Source organism: Trematomus bernacchii, unplaced genomic scaffold (assembly GCF_902827165.1).
Source record: "Trematomus bernacchii unplaced genomic scaffold, fTreBer1.1, whole genome shotgun sequence".
NCBI lineage: Eukaryota > Metazoa > Chordata > Actinopteri > Perciformes > Nototheniidae > Trematomus > Trematomus bernacchii.
Window position 1 is genome coordinate 550,026 of NW_022987342.1, and position 20,351 is coordinate 570,376.

The 20,351-nt window shown below is 40.2% G+C and overlaps 3 protein-coding genes across 5 annotated transcripts in view; 1 reads left to right on the forward strand and 2 right to left on the reverse strand.

The window, feature by feature from the left end:
• Window positions 1-3,592, forward strand: part of myh11a (myosin, heavy chain 11a, smooth muscle) — a 31,115-nt gene extending 27,523 nt beyond the window's left edge. For 2 of the 3 annotated variants that reach the window (XM_034130700.1, XM_034130707.1), the window contains 2 exons: window positions 20-192; window positions 2,009-3,592. In XM_034130700.1, coding sequence (XP_033986591.1) covers window positions 20-192; window positions 2,009-2,138 — 303 coding nt within the window. In that variant the 3' untranslated portion in view covers window positions 2,139-3,592. Of the gene's footprint in view, window positions 1-19; window positions 193-1,554; window positions 1,588-2,008 lie in introns of all 3 variants that reach the window. The other variant, XM_034130715.1, reaches the window with a different exon arrangement.
• Window positions 3,593-5,319: 1,727 nt separating this feature from the next.
• Window positions 5,320-10,409, reverse strand: LOC117482585 (nuclear distribution protein nudE homolog 1-like). Its single transcript, XM_034130725.1, has 9 exons — window positions 10,274-10,409; window positions 9,767-9,891; window positions 9,480-9,633; window positions 8,896-9,044; window positions 8,644-8,780; window positions 7,245-7,412; window positions 7,054-7,139; window positions 6,779-6,933; window positions 5,320-6,101 (listed from the first exon to the last, which is right to left on the reverse strand). The coding sequence occupies exons 2-9, from the start codon at window positions 9,847-9,849 to the stop codon at window positions 6,008-6,010; spliced, it is 1,026 nt and encodes a 341-aa protein (XP_033986616.1). The 5' UTR covers window positions 9,850-9,891; window positions 10,274-10,409; the 3' UTR covers window positions 5,320-6,007.
• Window positions 10,410-11,449: 1,040 nt separating this feature from the next.
• On the reverse strand, window positions 11,450-18,972 carry LOC117482818 (pannexin-1-like). Its single transcript, XM_034131027.1, has 6 exons — window positions 18,792-18,972; window positions 14,915-15,036; window positions 13,770-13,969; window positions 12,579-13,080; window positions 11,712-11,871; window positions 11,450-11,610 (listed from the first exon to the last, which is right to left on the reverse strand). Exons 1-5 carry the CDS (start codon window positions 18,970-18,972, stop codon window positions 11,722-11,724), a joined length of 1,155 nt encoding a protein of 384 aa, XP_033986918.1. The 3' UTR covers window positions 11,450-11,610; window positions 11,712-11,721.
• Between the last annotated feature and the right edge of the window lie 1,379 nt (window positions 18,973-20,351).

The window sequence follows — 20,351 nt, forward strand, 5'->3', positions numbered from 1 at the left end:
TCCCCTGTTCGCTCACTAGGCGGAGAAGTCGAATACCCGCATGAAGCAGCTGAAGCGGCAGCTGGAGGAGTCGGAGGAGGAGTCTCAGCGCGCTACAGCCGCCCGCAGGAAGCTGCAGCGCGAGCTGGATGAAGCCACCGAGGCCAGCGACGCCATGAGCCGCGAGGTCAACTCTCTGAAGAGCAAACTCAGGTAGGGCACAGGGGTCTGTCTGTCTGTATGTCTGTCTGTATGTCTATCTGTCTGTCTGTATGTATCTCTGTCTGTCTGTATGTATCTCTGTCTGTCTGTATGTATGTCTGTCTGTCTGTCTGTCTGTCTGTCTGTCTGTCTGTCTGTCTGTCTGTCTGTCTGTATGTATGTATCTCTGTCTGTCGGTCTGTCTGTTTGTCTGTCTCTCTGTCTGTCTGTCTGTATGTATCTCTGTCTGTCTGTATGTATCTCTGTCTGTCGGTCTGTCTGTTTGTCTGTCTCTCTGTCTGTCTGTCTGTCTGTATGTCTGTCTGTCTGTATGTCTGTCTGTCTGTCTCTCTGTCTGTCTGTCTGTCTGTCTGTATGTATGTATCTCTGTCTGTCGGTTTGTCTGTCTCTCTGTCTGTATGTCTGTATGTCTGTCTGTCTGTCTGTATGTCTGTCTCTCTGTCTGTCTGTATGTCTGTCTCTCTGTCTGTCTGTCTGTTTGTCTGTCTGTATGTCTGTCTGTCTGTCTGTCTCTCTGTCTGTCTGTCTCTCTGTCTGTATGTTTGTTTGTGTCTTTTTATTTCTGTGACGCTACAGGACACAGAAAGTGCAGGAAGAATAGTAACAGAATAGTGAATAGTCACTATTCAGTGGATGCCGTGAGAGTGTAAAATAAGCATATTATACATATTTTCACTAAAATGACCAACTTCAATCTTATTGGTTTGACAATATTTTCATAATGTCAAACCATTGGGTGCCAGTTCATTTACATATTATGGCTCCCAGAAAACACACACTGAAATGTTATTCCTTTATATGTACTAATTGATAGGTGGATTAGCAACAATATTGACTTTGATGCATTGCAGCAAAGCAGCAATGCCCCTAGCGGATATCAGGAAAACAGCATCCAGCAATCAAGTAGGAAATAGTCAAACAAAAAGTTTGAAGCAAAGGCTCTAGATTGAAAGCCTGATATAATAGAATATTTGATGTTATGCTGTAATGGCCGTGAGATCCAAAAATGTTGGTTTAAATTTCATTGAGGACATTTCTTGTCATTAAGATCAGGTGTGAGTGTCTGTTCTTTGGCTAGACAGTTTTCATGTAGACTTATCGCAGGAGCTGAGGTGGAAATCCTAAAATACTGTTAAACTCACACCAGGGCCAAAATGTATGCCATATGCATTAACACAGCCTAAATGATGGAAGAATGTGTAATAAAAATGACCCCATTGCAGCCCTAAGGTGTTTTCAAGTCAGAGCACATTCAGAGAGATGTAAACACATTCAAACTTTACATCTGTATATCATTTTGTTTGGTTGCTTTACTGAGCAAAAGCAAAACAATGGTGTCCCTCTCTATTCCAGAGGCAACCCTGAGCCCAAGGAGTAACACAGCAGGTACCTCTGCGCCTGAGTTACCCCATCACCATTTCTGATTAACTTACCAAAGCTTTTCATTCCCTCATGCACTCTTAATGCTTTCATTCCTTCCAATGATCTAACTGAGAGAAATATGACTCCTCAGATACCATGATATCCTTAGGAAAAAAGAAAATAATACAAGTGGGCTTTCCAATACACCAATCTCTAACTGGTGGCCATATTTTTCTCAGCGCTTGGTTTATTTGCCATAAACCGAACTCATTTTCTCTGAGCCAGGAGTCAAATGAGTTACAAAGATAACCAGCGTGCTTAACCTGTAACCAAAGCACCAGCTGTACATTGTTCATTTCATCGACACCATCACATAACCACTCCTCTCATTGCGGGCACATGTGTCTGTGTTTGTATCTTGTCTCCATGTCTGGGGGATTTTTAGGCGTGGAAACGAGCCCTCCTTTGGCAGCACATCCCGGCGTACTGGCGGAGGCCGAAGGGTGGTGGACGACGCCTCCGAGGAGGAGGCCGACTCCCAGGGCGACTTCAATGGAACCAAGTCTGCGGAGTGAGGGACGTCAAATAACCAAATATCAGCATTTTCTTCCTTCTGCCACTTTACCAAAAAATAACTTCAAGCCTATATAGTTCTTCCACATCACATCAAAATATATCCCAGTGTTCTGATCTGTCGTCTTGTTTCAGAGCACCTTTTCTTGACACGCAGTAGAGTGGTGCGGGAATGAGTCTTAAAATCAGGAAATGAGTTAGCATCTTACCACTTCTGGTTAGCTCGTCTGGAAGTCAACGTTTTTGGTTTGTTTGAAATAAGGTCTGTGGCTAATACACTTGATGAAATGTTCACATCCTGTTCTGCGACATAATACACATCAGTAAACATCTACTGGTGAAAAACGGGGTTGCTAACAATTGGCTATATAGAACTACTAGACGTCATCACGTTGAACATTAGCCGCCTTTAGCTTAGCGTGATGTGAAGTCATGTAGTTAGTTTATGGCACAGCGTTAGTTTCCTCATTCTGTGGATTGCATTTTTGCTTGAACTAGCATAACATTGGTGTTAACATTTGGAGTGTATCCCGCTGGACAATACATGCATTTGCTACAGAACTTATCTTCTTCAATATTCCAAAACCCTATGGAAAAAACCCATTGGCTTTTTGTTGTGGGAGCCCTTGCGATGCTAACTTCCAGGTCATCCTTCAGAAATACGTCATCACTGCACCACTTTATAATGAGAAGGACTTGATATCAACAACAGGAGTTGTGTTGGTGGCTCTGCTGATGTGTGTTTTGCTGTTCCTTTTTGTGTCTTTTTATTTTTACACTGTTTTGTACTACACTGAATGACTGATTCCTTCTTATGCAAGGTTTGTACACACACATAGGTGCCTCTAATTACCACGCTAACCTGCCAGCAAAGCCTCGGGCCTCCACTATAATGAAGTTAAAGCAGAGACATCGTGTACGTCTATGGACAGGTCTCCCTTGAAAAAGAGATCTATGATCTCAATGGGACCAATCTGGTTAAATAAAGGTTTGAAATGAAATGGACGTGTAACCGTCGTCCTGTTGCCTGTGACTGCTGTTAGTGTTTCTCAGCAGCACTGCCACGTTGGATATGTAGAAAGAGATCTATATACTTGCTCTGCATCCAGTGAGTGCTGCTGTTTGTACTCCCAACAATTATATAGCTGTTCAACATTTTCTAAAGTCACAGTTTTATATTATTTGCACCTGATCTTTTGCCCAGATATGTTTAGATTAGATTGAGTCAATGTTTTAAGTCAGATAAGGTTTAGGGTGACCTTAACTATTGGGCAAACCTAATTTTATATTTTTGTCTGTGATTTACTGTACATGTTTAAAACAGCCCCTTATTTCCTGAAAACCAAATATTTTGATCATGATATATGTAATCAGCTGATGTTTACAGGACACCAAATAATATATGTTAACTGTTGAACCACCTGCACGAGAAATAAATATATTTAAAAAAAACACATAGATTTTCTCCTTTTAATGTTTCCGTCTTGTGTCAGTCACTTTAAAGATCATCATCTCTTCACTTCAATAGAAAAATCAAACTAACAGGATTGTAGTTGGTATAGTACCTCAGGCACACACAGTTTAGAAACAGTTGCAGAGGTGCTGCGTACAAACAAACAGTACACAGTGTTCATGGAATACATTTACAGTGTTAGTTCAAGGAAGGTTAGACAGCAAATGCATTTGTATTAACCACAAGTAAACTCCACACTGCTGTATACAGTGACAACCGCTGTATGCATGTTATATTTAGATATGTATTGTAGTTTTTCTTTGATAAGCTGCTGGATGGCAGTAGTGACGGATAAACATTTCAGGAAAAAGAAAAGAAAAAAGGTCACAATAAATCACTATTTCCCCCATTCACATTATCTCTTATGAAAAGGCAATATTCAATATAGGCTCTATTTACCTACACAAATATACTATGAGCTGTGCTTGTCTTCGACCAGTTAAAATCTATTATTGCTTGTATTTCTCTTCACCATATATAACTCCTGATGGCAGACAGGAGCTCTCTCACCTATTAGGGATTTATTACTATACATTCAGTAGTAAACATGTGCCCACCTAACTTCTACAGTCAGCTAAAATCTGTATAAAAGTGATTTGTAAGTGAACTACTTATCTCTGAGGCAGAACACTTTTTCTTCAACTTCATATTCATAAGTCTTGCATACCAGATGATAATGAGTCTGTGCGATGACAGGAAGAAGGCGGTAGAAAGAAAACCATGTGAGATGAAGCTAGCCTGAAGAAGTGACATTCTCTGATTCCTAGACACCTGACAGCATAAGGAATAGATCACCCACCTCATTTGTTTTTAACTGCTACAGCAGTGCTAAAATGCTAACACCACTTCATGGTAGCCATTTTTGTAGCAGTAAAAACATGACTACCCCTCAATCCTCATCACAGAAGTTAAAGGTCCCATGACATGGCCATTTCTACTGATCATAATTCCATTGTTGAGGTCTACTAGAATAGATTTATATTGTTCAATGTTCCAAAATCACATTGGTTTTCTCATACAGCATCTCTGTATAGTATGTGTATTCACTCTCTGTCCTAAACGCCTTGTTGGAGCTCCTGACCCCCCCCCCTCCCTATGAGCCCACTGTACTCTGATTGGTCAGCTCGCCCACTCTGTTCTGATGAGTCCACCACCGTTACATCTGAACATCAGTGATTATGTGTTACAATGGCATTTGTTAGCAACCAGAAAATGACACCAGTAATGACAAACAGATGAGAATGCTGCGTGGGGTCTGGGTGCTGTGTAGGCGGGACGTTGCGCGGCTCACTGCTGTGAGGAGCGGACAGTGTGAGCTGTATTACTGGTGTCGTTTCCTGGATGCTGCGTGGGGTCTGCGAGACAGCGCGAAACTCACACACTCGTATGAGTTTCGCTGACAGTTTGTGTGTGTGCTCAGGCTGAGTGAGTGAGTGAGTGTGTGTGTGTGTGAGAGGAAGTCCGCAGGCCGTTACGTCACTTACACCCTTACGTCACTATGACCCAGGAAGAAAAAAAATGGAAAAAGAAATATCTCCAAAGAGGCGTTCTGGGGCAGCATAGACAGGTCTTTGCTGTGTTAAAGTTGTACTCGCTACAGGGTGTACTTTGAGGGTGTGTGACTTTGCAGACCGTTTACATGCAGAAAAAGCTACATAACACACAAGGGGACGGGTAAAAAAAAGCATGTCATGGGACCTTTAATTTATGCCGATGTTGCTACATAATTCAGGCATAAAGAATGAAAACAGATGTGTTATTGAAATAATGAAGTCTTACCATGTTTTATAAATATCAGATTCAAAGAGAAAATACCTCTAAACCCTCCCTTTTATCTCTGATCAGCTTTGGTTTGGATTTGGTCATTAACAATATTTTTCTACTATCAAACCTTTTCTAGAAATTAAACTCCAGGTTCTTGGTCCTTTATCAGGGTCATATGCCGTTATTGATAATGTCATGATGCATCGACCCCCATAAATGTCTTTTTGGGGAGGAGTAACATTTCCACAGCCCTGTTTTTTTAATATGCTACCTACCACAGTGCCACAGATATTCAGAAGAAGAGTTAGCAGGGTAGGTTCTGCGCTCCTCGAGTTCACACACGCTGCTTCCTGTGATAGATACGGCGTGACTGTAGCCTGAGGCAGCTGGAGTCCATGCGCTGGGAATGTAGGGCACGGAGCGAGGAGAGTGGCGTCCTTTTTCAAAATAGTTCAGCAGGACACGCTGCGACAAGGGAAGACGGTTTAGTTCAAAGTCCCACTGCTGAAGTGTATTAAGGATGGAGAGGGGACAGTGTGTGTGTGGGGGTGGGGAAGGTTATTGAAGGAGGGAGGTGGGTCTCCTTCTTTCCCCTCATAGTAGAATTTTTACTCCTCCCTGCGGAGACTGGGCGCCCTGGGAGACGCCTCGAGGAGGAGCCGGTCCGAACTCTAACCGCTTCACTAGACTGCAAGACAACATGTAGCAAACACACACATCAGCCAACATCAGATTTACTTCCTATTCCCATTATTATTATTCATATTATTTTGGTTCTATTTTATTAATTTCATTGCATCCTCTGCTTTTTCATTTGTGTTTGTATGTTTGTTTTATGATCCTATAAAATATTTGTTTGTAAAAAGTGTCTGAGTACTTAGAAAAGCAATATTAAAACAACATGTATTGTTATTATTAGTAGTTTTATTATAACTGGTTGGCTTCACAGACAAAAAGAAAAAGATAACGTTAAAATAATTCTTTATATAATTATATATAACATATGATAATAAATAACGCTGATTTTGTACTTTACATCACAAAATCACAAGTGCAGGGTATTTGAAGGGGCTCTGCAATATATTGATATTACTGTATAGGCTACAATACCGTAAATGAATATAATACTCTGAACTTCCTTGACTGTTACAGCTATTTCATATTTTGTGAAAGCACCAATAGTTATCCTTACAATATCAATATCGATATAATTGATTAGAAATGTGTGAGGTTTTTTTCCTTCACATCACTCAGACCTGGAAGAACGATTCTAATAAACCAGGACAACTGACTTTATGTAAACATTGAAATCACCACAGAAACCAGAGTTTGCTCTCCAGCCTGGGCAGCCGTCTGTGTCCTCACCTGTCGTACTGAGGGGGGGGGCTCATGCTGCTCGCCTGGACGTCGGACCCCCTCTCTAAAGCAGAGGGGCTACCGGGGCCAGCTGAGAGTGCAGGTCTGCTGACAGACGTGTCGTACACAAAGTCTCGACAGGACGCCAACTTTGACTCCAGATTCTGACAGGGAGGATCAAAAGTAGTCAGCTCACTCATCAAAACGAATTATATTTAGTGATAACACATTTCTGTTCAGCATGTTTTCACTGAGTACTGTAGTATCAAATTCAAATGGCTTACTCCAACTTTTCTGAGCAGCTCCCCGACAATGTTGAGGGCAGATATTCTAGCAGATGTGGTGAGGGGAGTCCCCGTTAGACCATCGCCTAAAACAGAACAGATAGAAACAGGTAAACACATAGTAGGTTATGATGACGTTTTTAAATCACTATCGCTGTAGGTTTAACTGCAGCTAAACGTGTTCTTGTTACCTCGCCGTATACTGGAAGGAGGGGGGGTAGCGAATGAGCTGATGGGCTTGGCGGGTGTTACTGGGACGGCAGTGTTACCGGAGGGGGGGCACAGCAGGTCTGCGTCTTTGCCCAGGCTGCTGGACGGCCGTCTGTCCTTGTGACGCACAGCCAGCTCCTGCCGAAGGTCTGACACAAACAGGAGGCGGTCATTTTCATACAAACTCACAGAAAACTCATAGTCCGTGTTATGGATGTTCCTGGAAGTTATAAGCCTCCCTACATGCTTCCTCTTCACTGGATAGGGTAGAAACCCAGGGGTTTTTCTAGAAAAATGTAGCATGAGGGCTCTAACGTTAATTCCGGCCAAAATGTTGGCCCCGCCCACTTTTGGGCGAAAATAACGCATTAGAGCCAAGCAGAAAAGAATAGTTTCTTCATGTCTTAAAGCTGCCGAGTCATATACTGCACCTCAGACAACAAATAAATCCAGAGTTAGGGTTTCTTTACTTCCTCTACAGAAAAAAGGACAATAAAAGAAACAATCTAATTCAGAAATCACAGTTTAAGTGTTAGGCTGCTGCTACTGCCTGAAGCATGAATTCAGGTTGAGTTCAGAGAAAGGTTTTGACCAAATGTCCCAGAGACATTTAATAATAAAATCAAATAAATATGTACACAAACAAAGAACCTTTAATTTTTTTAAACGAACACCTCCACCAGTTTTTTTTTATCTCTTGCGACCACATTGAATTACCACATGTTGATTATGTATATAGCTCCATAGTCCTGCATAAAGAATGGAGTGGTACAAATCTTGCTAAATATAGTTTAAAATCTGAAAAACCCACAGTACAATTTTGCCTGTGTATTTTCAAAGTACTGTATAATTTCCCTACAATGTATTATATATATATATATATATATATATATCTTAATCTAGATTACACTTAAACAACAACACTATGGGTTTTAGAACATTACCTTCTAATCCTTTCAAAAATGAAAAAGGCAAAAACCACATAAAATGGGCAATGAAAAAGAAAAAAATACATGCAAATCTACATCCTTTATATGACATTTGGCAGTACAAATTAACACTTGAATACAACTACACATTAGATCACGATAAACAGGAAGCATAGCACAAAAACACCAGCACCCAGGATTTAGAGAATTGATCCAGCTATCAAAATTCACTGAGTTAGGTATAAGTGTGAATTTTTAGACAAATCAGCAGTTCTTGTGAACTTGAGAAGCTACAGAGAGAGAGTGTGTGTGTGTGTGTGTGTGTGTGTGTGTGTGTGTGTGTGTGTGTGTGTGTGTGTGTGTGTGTGTGTGTGTGTGTGTGTGTGTGTGTGTGTGTGTGTGTGTGTGTGTGTGTGTGTGTGTGTGTGTGTGTGTGTGTGTGTGTGTGTACCTCTGGATTCATCCTTCAACCTCTGCACAGACTCCAGCAGGTTCTCTTTCTCGTCTAACTCGCTTTCCAGAAAAGCGTTCCTCTCTATGACGTGGTTCATCCGCTGCTCAAAGTCCTCCAGAGACATGATGGTGGCTCTGGGACACGCAAAAGAGGACAGGCCATTACAAGTTAACATCACTAAATCAGAATGTGCATGTATTTCCTGTGTGTATTACAGTTTAATTACGTGTGTGTATGCGTATTAAAGACCTTTTAGTCCTCTCCAGGTCGTCGTTGGACTGCTCTAGCTCTCTGATGTATTTCTGCAGGTGATCTCTCACTGCTGTGGTTTGTGCCAGATTTTCCTCCAGGGTTGATATGTGCCTAAAAGTGTCAGAATGCTGCGTCTCGAATTTTTCCTGCAAGCAGACATCACATTATCAGACACTGGTAATGTCAAATTTGCACAGTCATGGCAGATTTATCAATGCAGCTGTCAGCATTTTTTAAATCTGTGCATTATTTAGTCTCTAGAGTAGACAAAAGAGCCCTTTCAATCTTCATTCTCATCTCCAATAAGCAATCATAGGTTTTTAAGCACAATCCTGAATTCACTTCCCTTATTTATGTTCTCTTCCCCGGGGACAACTGAACTAAAATAGCAGTCAGCTGCCTTACAGCTAGGCAGCGATTGTCTTCACGGCAGTAGCAACTACACGCTGAATTAGGGTGGGCTGGAGGCTGTCAGTGTTTTGCGGGTGTGTCCCTGTCTCTTTTACACATCATTAACTGGAGCACCAGAGCTCACAGTGCTCTGTAGGGACCGTGGCCTATTTCTAATCAAGGTTCTCTACCTTTATGTTTTCCAATTCCATGCGTAGTCGGTTGTTGTCTAATAGCAGATCTTTGTTTCGAGTCTCACACTGCTTCAGCTCCGTTTCCAGCTCCGCTTCATAGTCTCGACTCATCTGCTGAAACTCCTGCAGCTCCTCCTGAGCCTCATCAGCCCTGAGGACAAAACAATGTTGTTGATTGACATGTGTGGAGCTTTAATGTATATATTATTACTATTGTATAAGGGAACCATTAAACTATCTCTAAGGGGTAGTGTTTTCCTTATGGTACTATGGAAGAATGTTACCTTTGCTGATGTGCCTCTGCCTGCTCCTTCCAGAAGCCCATCTCCTCTTCTAGGGATGCAAACTTGTGTGTTGGCTCCACCATGTCTGCTGCTTCGTGTCAGGGTGATGGGGATGGGAAGCGTATCTGTATAGTAACATACAAAGGGTTCTTATCTGCCATAGGAGCACTGGCATATGTACCATTCAAACAACACAACTGTTACGGTTAGCAAATGCTAACAAGGTAGCTAGCGTTAGTCTAAAGCGTTATGTAGTTTGGCCTATTTAGGTTAGGAATGGTAAAACAACTACAATGTGTTTGAACATGTATTTCTATCAAGTACGAAATGGTAAGCAATGGAAACTGAACGCGTTGACTTCTTTTTAAAGCTAACACCGGTGTTGTGAAGTGTATACCATAGCTAAGCTTTTCGGCTAAGCTAATATAGCTAAGTTAGCTAAGCGACTTAAAGCTAACCAGAGTTCTATCCCAACACAGAGAAAAAACTGAAACTCAGCAGACTCACCTGCTTATGAAGGAACGATTAAAACATGCTATAACGAAGGGAATTTATTTGGAGGTAAAACTTAATTTCCAGGATTTACGTTTTGAGACTGCACAAACTAATCTCTCATTACGTTAAGACGGTGCTCCTCTCACCAACCAAATATAAACGACGCTTCGGTTCTCGAAAGCCATTGGTCAATAGAGATGACGTTGTGAACTATTATCCAATCATGTTACTCTACGAACTTCAACTCAACTCCACAATACAGGCAAAGTTGTCCTACCCCCCTGTTGATGGTGCAATAACAACAAAGAAGTGCTGTCTGTCCCATGAGAGGTTCATGCAACAGTTGTGGAAGTACAAAAAAAAGTTAGTTAGAAAATCGATTTCTATTATCGATGTGTTTTTTTGTTTCTAATAAAAGAGTCACTGCACAATGGAAAAACATTAATACGCAAACAACAGCCTTTTATGTATCATGTTTATTAAAGGGCAGTTTTTTGCAAGTTGGTTTTTTCGACACACAGATATAATTAAAAACAACAATATTTAAGATAATCACTGCCTCTGACAGACTTTGCCTCTGACAACAGATGATATTGACATTTTATTACCCAAATGAATATATTAATTAATCTATCCTTTAAAACACAGAGCTGCCATCAGTCAATCCGTTTAGACAAACCAGGCTCTTTCAACATGTACATACAGTACACCACCTGTTGTTAACATCACACTTATGCATACATAATCACATACTTTCTAGTCAAAACTGCTCCAGTGGTTCTTATCCTACCTAACAACTTAATGTTAATTTATTGCTTACTCTGGATGGACACACTCACCAACCACTACATATTTGTATTACTTTACCTCAACTATAAATACATTGATTCCCTATGGTCAGAAACTTCTTTCATTCTAACATAAAGGGCAGGAAGTGGTGTCTTGAAACTGGAATATGAATGTACAGATATCAGTCCAAGTAACATGGCTTATATTCTACGTTATAATTGGAAGGCATTTAAGATCCTGAGAAAAGTAGCATGTAGAAAACAAATAGAAATAAATACATTTCAGGAAAAAACAAGTTGGTGGTCAGAAATAGATTCCTACAGTAGCGACCTAAGAAACCTGTCCTTGGAGTATTTACATCTACTCAAAATAAGACATCTGAGAGGTAAAATATCTGTAGTCAAGTTAATACAGACTTTGTCAGGGACCATAGGCGTCCTCCGTTTTGATAAATGCAGAACCAGAAATTCAGGTAACTCTAAGTGCACACATTTTTCTCAGTTTTTCAGAGCAGGGGTTATCCTGTTCAGGTCAACCATTCAGGAATAAGACAGAAAGATCTGGAGAAAAGAAAACAATCCAATGTTAAATCCACCACATAATATCCTCTTTTCACTTAAGTGACACAGTCTCTTTTAGAAGACTCAATATTGTTACTTACCTCAGAGGAATCATTCTTCTGCCTGTTTAGTTTCTTTCTTTTTCTTGAGTGGGCACGCCTTCTTACTGTCCAACACGTCAGTCTTCACCTGATCCAGAGTGCGCAGCAGGCACATGGTGTCGAAGCCCTCTTCTCCGGCCTCTTGCAACAACTCAAGCACCTGTAAATAAAACACAATACTTATTATTAAAGAATAAGCAAACACAGGTTACATATTTTAAAGGGCCAGTAAAATAATAACAAATATATTTTTTTCACATACCTGAAGAACTGTTTTTGGATCTAGGTGTTTTTGGTGTGAGTTGCTGAGTGTTGTGTTTGAATATAATGGAACCTAAAGGCACTCGCAACACGCTTGTGGTGTTTAAAGCATAACAAAATACATTTGAAAAACTCTCAAGAAATCATGGCCATGTTAGTCAGTTAAACCACAGACCTTGCTATGAGTGGTTTCATTAAGGAACTGTTTTCTTGCTACCAAACTACACCTTCCAAACGTATCGCCACGCAGAAAGAAGCAGGAGTGCTTACTTGTTGGCAGGTGTAGTTCGGCAGAGAGAAAGCAGTTCCTGTGTGTAACTGCTCACAACAAAGACTGCAGATGATCTTGAGTAACAGGGTCATGATTCCTGGAAGAGATATTGCTGTTGAGTTTTAATGTTTTTTTGTGGCACAACACAAGTGGAGTGCCATCAAATGTTCTTATATTGGAGAGAAGGCATGAATCTCTAAGATCGATAACTCCAACACTCACATTAAAAAAATCTAGATTAATAAATGTCACTACCAGTAAGAGGAAAAACATGTATTCTTTATTTTTGGGGGAACTGTCCCTTTAATGTTATATGTAGATCTGTGTCGACCCACCTGCAGACACTTAAATGACTTGAGTTCGCTCAGATTCTCCTCCAGGAACAACAGGTAGATGCTGAGGTCGTTGTAGAAGGGCGTCACCATGCCCAGAGCACCGAAGCCCGGCAGCAGCTCATACGGTCGGAGGAAGTTGGAGCTCTGGCGAGCCGGTCCAATAGCAGCATACACCACCAGCGGAGTGAGAAGTACATACACTCCAAAGTTGATGTAGCTGAGCAGCCTGAAGACCCCTACTGCTACGAGCTTACACTGCACCGCAGCCGGCACCATGCTGTTGTTCTTCAGCACCCCTGTACGCAGGTCGCAGGGGAACTCATCGGTCACAGAGGCCAGGCGGATGTAGTAGCCGAGGAAGATGCAGGCCAGCAGGAGGGTGAGCAGAGTCAGGCCCCGACATGAGAGGTACTTCACCACCAGAGAGCGAGATAAGCGCTTGGTCTTCAGATACTGCTCCACTAAAGGGTATTTGAAGCAACCCTCGGTCAGATCCAAAGCACTGCAGCAGAAAAAAAGGAGTTTAGCATGAAAAGGATATGTGTTAAGAAAGGCAAATGTCATAGTATTCATATGAAAAACATCAAGAAATATGGTTCCTTACAACAACAGGATTGTATTTTATTTTTTCATTACCCATAACCAAAACATCCTTAGAAGCTTATTCAATGTTGTTTTCATATAAACTCATTCCGATATTAACTTTTTTAATGGACACAACATATGTGCGTTTCATTAAATGGTTTGAAGACTCTCATTCACTGGCCTTAGTGATTTAACAATAATCAAAATCACACGTGTCACAGTGTCAATATTTATTGGTATTATAGAAAATTGCTTTCAGTTTGATAACATTTTGTAGAAAAATGGGGCTTCCTGGTGAAAACTGGTACAGTTCAAGTGTCATATACGTCTGGTTTTCTATGTATATGAAGTACATTAAAGTAGCACTAATTAATATTTTTTATATAAACAACTCTGAGCTTGCCGTCAGCTCTACGAGGCCTTTTAGATATTTTTTGGCAATCTGTACTGGTGAACATAGTAACTCTAAACTGTGCTTCATACTGTATCTGCTGGAAGTAGAATAAGACAACTTATTGCAAACCACTTCATAACCAATTCATTCTCACAGGAAATTAAAGCTAATGTAACTAAGTACATAATAGAGCCTAATAACGCAGTGTTTACCTCTGTGTGTCCTCAGGCGAACCTTTGCTATCAAAGGACGCTATATTCTTGGCAAGTCTGATGGAGCGGTTATAAAAGCGGTCCAACTCCTCCATGATGAAGTTCAGGTCGGAGGAGAGGTGCGGGGCGGCTGTGAAGCGCCAAAACAGGACCGGGATGTACAGGAGGATGGCCAGGGAGAGCAGGGTGTATGGGAAGAACTGTGGGGGATCAAAGGGAGACAACAGGAGAGAGAAATATAAAAAAAAAATAATGATTTCTGGACATTGTTTGATAACTTTTAAGATTAGAAAACATGCATTGATCTTTTTTCAATTGTATTAGAAATCAGATTCAAACCTGTTTTATTGGTCAAAGGGCTAATAAAATTAAAAATATAAAGTGAATGAAACTTATTGTGCACTTATGTTATGTTTTCAGTTTACCTGTATTTTTTAAGTTACAATGTGTTATACAAGTTCATTAAATTATATGAACTTAATATGTGTGCTTCTTACCAACCTAATACAAATGTATAGAACCTGTGTAATTAAAGTCAACATTTGAAAGTATTTAGTAAACGATTGGTCAATGAACTACTGTTCTACTGTTTTTTTTAAACTGAAAAAGTCACTTCAAACTGTTTTGGATGACTTATGTACTTGAACTTAAAGGGGCCCTATTAGGCTTTTGGGGGGTTTCCCCTTTCTTGTAATGTGTTATATAAGTTTTGGTAGATGGTCTGTAAAGGCTAAAATCCCAGAACTCACGCCAATTTGTTAGGGCTCCAACACATTGTACGTGATAGGCTAAGGGAAAGGACATCTCTGAGCAGTTGACCAATAACAGCAGAGCAGACTGGGCTCTGGTTTCAGACAGGTTGAAAACAGGCAGTATGAGAAAAATAAAGAGCTTTATGAACATTAAAGCATGGAAACATGTCACGGTAGAGCAAAAAAATACAATTACGAAACTAGAACTTTTGCATAATAGGGCCCCTTTAATTTAAGATATATTTGGACATATTCTTGCCCATCCCTTGATTAAATAATACTGGTAGAGACTTAACAGTATTACGAATTTAAAACATCCCACTACCTACACAATTACACTTTTAGCATTGATGATTGTCAGTGATGGTGCATGCTGGGGGAAAACGTATGTACCTTGTGCAGCCATAGCTGTGAGTCGTCCCCTTGTTGCTGTACTGCTGCCCAACAAAACGAGTCCACATATGCAGCCTGCCTCCAAGAGAAGTTAGTGGGAGCAAAGCAGCTGATCTGGGTACCTGGGGAAATAAACAGAATAATTAGACAGAGACAAAAAACAATAACAACAACAATTGTCAGCCCTCCCTCCTCTGAGCTCATGGCCTAATTTGTTGGTGGGTTGTTGTCAGCATACTTTGTGTCAATAACTATACCATCCTCTATATGGGGAGTGGGGAGTTACATCACCCAGATAGTCACCAGACAGTAACGTTTTGGCAGCACAGGGGCTGTCCCATTAAAATGAAAGAATGATGATTTTAAACAAATACAGCACATTCCCACTACAGAATCCTCATGATCCACTCTGATTGTGACACATAGACATATAACTAAATGCTAGGTATAGCAATTATAGTATGAGTCATAGTCGTACCTGTTACATAAAGTAAAGCACTGGGATTTCACATAATTATAGGAAACATCATTATGTCAATTGATGCCTAACTTTTACAAGTTTTGAATGCAAACATAAAATGATTATTTATAACTAGTGAATTACCTTAGTACATTTACTCAAATACTGTATTTAACCAACATTTTGAGGTACTTTACTTGAGTATTTCCATTTTATGCAACTTTACACTTTTCTGCACGTACATTTCGTAACAAATGTTTTGATTCTAACTCCACCATGTTTATTATTTTAACAGGAGTAACTTTTCAAATTCAGCTTTTAATACAAAATATGATCAACTAATATATATTATAAAAATGAGCTCCATCTTTACATGCTGTAACATTATATATATATATATATATAAACATTAATACATTAATAATAATAATTATCCATTTATATGATTCTGAAATGGGCCATTCTGTAAATGTAGTACTTTTACATTTTGTATTTTAATACGATACGATACGATATTACTTTATTTGTCAGATCAAGTCTGAAATTTGACTTGCGTCACAGCAGCTCCATGTCCAACATCAACAGACAAATATCCAGACACAAATACATGAAACACAAACAACAAACATTTAACATAACAGCACAATCAGTGAGAGAAAACATGCTCAAAGAGCCTTCAGCGTGCATTTGATCTGGGATTCAGCTCTGTATTTACTGTGAGGATTGACTGATGCACAAAGGAGTGCTTCAGTCTGACTTTATTGAATCGTGGGACCCTGTATCTCCGATTAGATGGTAGCAGTTCATATTCACTGTTCAGAACATGGTTTGAGTCAGAGATGATGTTGGACAGCCTCACTAGGTTGTTATGATAGGCTGACTCATAGAGTCTCTGACAGGGTTGACCAACAATCTTAGAGCAGATTTTTAACAGGTGGAGCAGTTTTGATTATAAAGCTGCTGACAAACATTTGTACCAGGTAGTATTGCAGTACTGTAGAATGGACATGATCACAGATGTAAAGAACAACAGAAGAATTTCTCTGCACGCCCCAAAAGACCTAAGACGGCGGAGAAAATAAATTCTTTGTTTTGTCCTTTTGCACAGATATTCAATGTGATCCTTCCATGACAGCAGATGGTCAATCATTACACCCAAGTATTTGTATGAAACTCCCTGCTTGATTTCATCTGTATGGATGACAATGGGGACTTTATGGGAGTCAGATGGTGAGCCAAAAATGATTTCCTCAGTTTTCTTGGTGTTGATCTCAAGAGCATTGCTATCAGTCCACTCGACCACCTGATTTACAGCCTGTTGGTGCAGCTCAGGGTCGTCTGTGTTACTGAGCAGAGATATTATTGCAGTATCATCGGAGTACTTAATGATGACTTGATTTGGTGTGTTGGTACGACAATCATCAGTGTAGAGAGTAAAGAGCACAGCTGAACTCACGCAGCCCTGGGGGGCACCTACATTGGTTGTGATGGCAGATGACAGGGTTTTGTTAACCTTCACAAGTTGCTCTCTACTAGTGAGGAAAGCAGCATACCAGTAAATCAGGTATGGATTTACTTCCATTTTGGCAATTTTTGACACCAAGATGTCTGCTTGTATTGTGTTGAATGCTGATGAGAAGTCTAGGAAGAGGGCTCTTGCATAGGTGTTACGTTTATCTAAACGTTTAGTGATGATGTGAAACATACATTTAAGTATGTTTTGATACTGATATAATAGTACTGGAACGGAAGACATTTTCTAGTGATATAGCATTTCTTCACATAGTGTTGCTATTTCTGAAAACTGTTTTAAAAATATTATCCATCCCAAATATATCAAAGAAGGAAGAAGGATGAAGATAATTAGCGGGGGATAATATATAAGTAACAACTATAAGAAGAAAATAAAGAAAATGTTATCCTTTCTTTGTGACTGAATTCAGAAAAAAAGCCTTTTATATATCAGAAACCTGAATCCTGTCACTGTCACACTGACATGTAATACTGGGATACTTGAATATAACAGAGCCATTGTTCTTATTATACAGTAAGTAATACCTCTACTATGATGACAGGTCCAAATGTCTGCTGCAAAAAGGGCCTTCATCTAATTGATCTAATATGTTGTAAAGTCAATACATCTCCTCCTTTGTGATTGCTATAGATTCATTAAGTAAAATCTATTTGGGCTTTCTGCCATAATGCACATTCACTTAGTATGATATGATAACAATATATGTCCATAATCATCAGAGGTGGGACAAGTGCTCATATCTTTTACTTGAGTAAAAGTAGAAGTATTAGAGTGTAGGAATACTCTGTTACAAGTAAAAGTCCTGCAGTCAAAATGTTACTCAAGTAAAAGTACAAAAGTATTAGCCTGAAAATATACTTATACCAAAAGTTAAAGTACTTATTATGCAGATTGGTCCATTTCAGAATATTACATATGTTTTGATTGTAATTATTGATCATTAAAGTGTTATCAAAGCTGGTAAAGATGCAGCTAGTTTTAATGACTTTGTATACTGCAAATCTTGTAAATGTACTCCAGGTGTAACTAAAGTCTGATTTAAGTGTTGATTATATTTCACATTATAAATTCAAATATGCAAAGTAACTAAAGGTAATACATAAACATAGTGGAGTAAAAGTACACGATTAACCTCTGAATTGAAGTGGAGTGGAAGTACAAAGTAGCAAAAAATGGAAATGCTCAAGTACCTCAAAATAGTACTTAAGTGCAGTACTTGAGTAAACGTACTTAGTTACTTTACACCTCTGATAATAATTGTGTCTTTCAGTCAAAGCTCCATAATACATTGTCTGGAGACATGCAGTGTATTGGATGCTAGCAGTAGGCTATACTTGCAGATAATGATAACAACAACAGGCTGCAGGCATTATAACCTAACAAGATTACATGGGTTTGTTAAACTGCTGATGGAGCTGTAGATATTTTGTTTTACACTAACCGCCAATTTGTTTTGGGGAGATATTCTACTGTTCTTTTCAGTAATACAAATCAATAATGCACCAGTTAATATGCCTAAAGTTTCTATCATTGTTTTTGTGCAGTAGCTGCAGCAGCCTGCAACACTGTCTGTGCGTGAGATGAGCACAAGAGTGGGGACTTTAACCACACCTTCTCCGGTATTCATTCACGCCTTTCTTTTTCTGGGCTTTTACTGAATATACCACTCTAAATGCATCCACCTTACATGTGCCTGTAACTGTGGTTAAAAGAAACACATGTTCTACAGCAGTGTTAGTGTGGCAGGTGGATAAAGACAAAGAAGCTCCACCAGGATCCCCACCAGCTGGATAGACTTCGAATTTTCTACATGGTGAACATTTAAGGGGTAAATAACCTGAGTTTGCTCCTGACAGGATGCTCACACACATTCAACAACTCACCCACTGACACCTCCTGAGCAAAAGCGAGGGAGATGAGAAACAAAGGCAGCCCCACCGCGAGAAACGTGACTATTTTGTCCACCGCCAGCTCCAGACGCACCCCTTTGAACTTGGCCTCCGTGGGGTCCTTTAGCAGAAAGTCGGAAAAAACGTATTCGGTGGCTACGTGGGCTATCGCCATGACTATGGGCTCAGAACAGTCTCATAATACACACATGCACACAGAAGGATTCACACTTGTATTTCATGATCCACAAAAGGATTCACACTTGTATTTCCGGATCCACACTTGTGTTTTTCAATGCACACACAAATGTGTTCCGTTTCATATACATGTAAATAAAATCCAAATACAGAAAAAAGTTTTACATATGTATTTTTGATCCTCACATATTTGTTTTCCGTTTAAAACCTCTGCACCTGCAAACACAAACCGCTTTCTGTGCATGGATCGCTCTGCATTCGTGTGTGGGTTTTTTGAGACTCCCCTGACGGTGACCCGATTCGTACTTGTAATTTTTTCTATCTATAGCCAATCAGATTTCTCCTCAATTCTAAGCCAATCACATGAGCGCGCCCCCACAAGGGTAGATTTCTTGCGTTCATGACGTAGCGCTTCATGTACGCATTTTGCGCTGTCCGGAGCTGACAGGTCCATGGAGCCTGCCTGCAGGCGCTAATCTCAGGACACCTCCACTCTCAGTACATTACCACTTTCCGATCAGGAAATGCACGCAAATACAAGCCTTTATATTATTAAGGTACAGTGCCACTTTCCGAACCATTAATGAATGCTTGTGTACACAAAAACGGCAGGCAAAACTGTTTTAAATGTGTGTTTCCTGTATGGCGATCAGCTGCTTTATTTATGTCTGTATGAAGTTGTTGTGAGTGTGGAGGGAGCAGCTACAGGTTAGCTTAGCCTAATCGATCAGTGCACTACGAAGCCAGTGCTAGACAGTGAACTGTCAACGGGGGGAGCCCCGCCGGTCATTATCGGCCGATATTCACTCTTAATAGTTTGATCGGTGCTCTCTATAAAGGCCGATCAGGAGAGCTGGATCTGATCGATATGGACATAAACGCGAGTGAAGTTTTAGCGAGCTGCATGAGAAACTGACGGGCTGTCAGGAGAGAGGGAGGGAGAGAGGAAAAGAGATGATCCTTACTCCCGTGTTATTATCCGGTCATAGTCCGGTAATTACCTAACGGAAACGCTGCTACACAATTCTTATTATTATTATTATTGAAACATGACCGGTAAGTTTCAAATTTGTCCGGTAAAATTAAATTCTGTCCGCGGAAACCCTGCTCCGGACTACGCAAAATGCGTATATGAAGTGACATGAACGCAAGAAATCTACCCTCGTGGGGGCGCGCTCATGTGATTGGCTTAGAATTGAGGAGACATCTGATTGGCTATAGATAGAAAAAATTACAAGTACGAATCGGGTGACCGTCAGGGGAGTCTCAAAAAACCCACACACGAATGCAGAGCAATCCATGCACAGAAAGCGGTTTGTGTTTGCAGGTTCAGGGGATTTAAACGGAAAACAAATA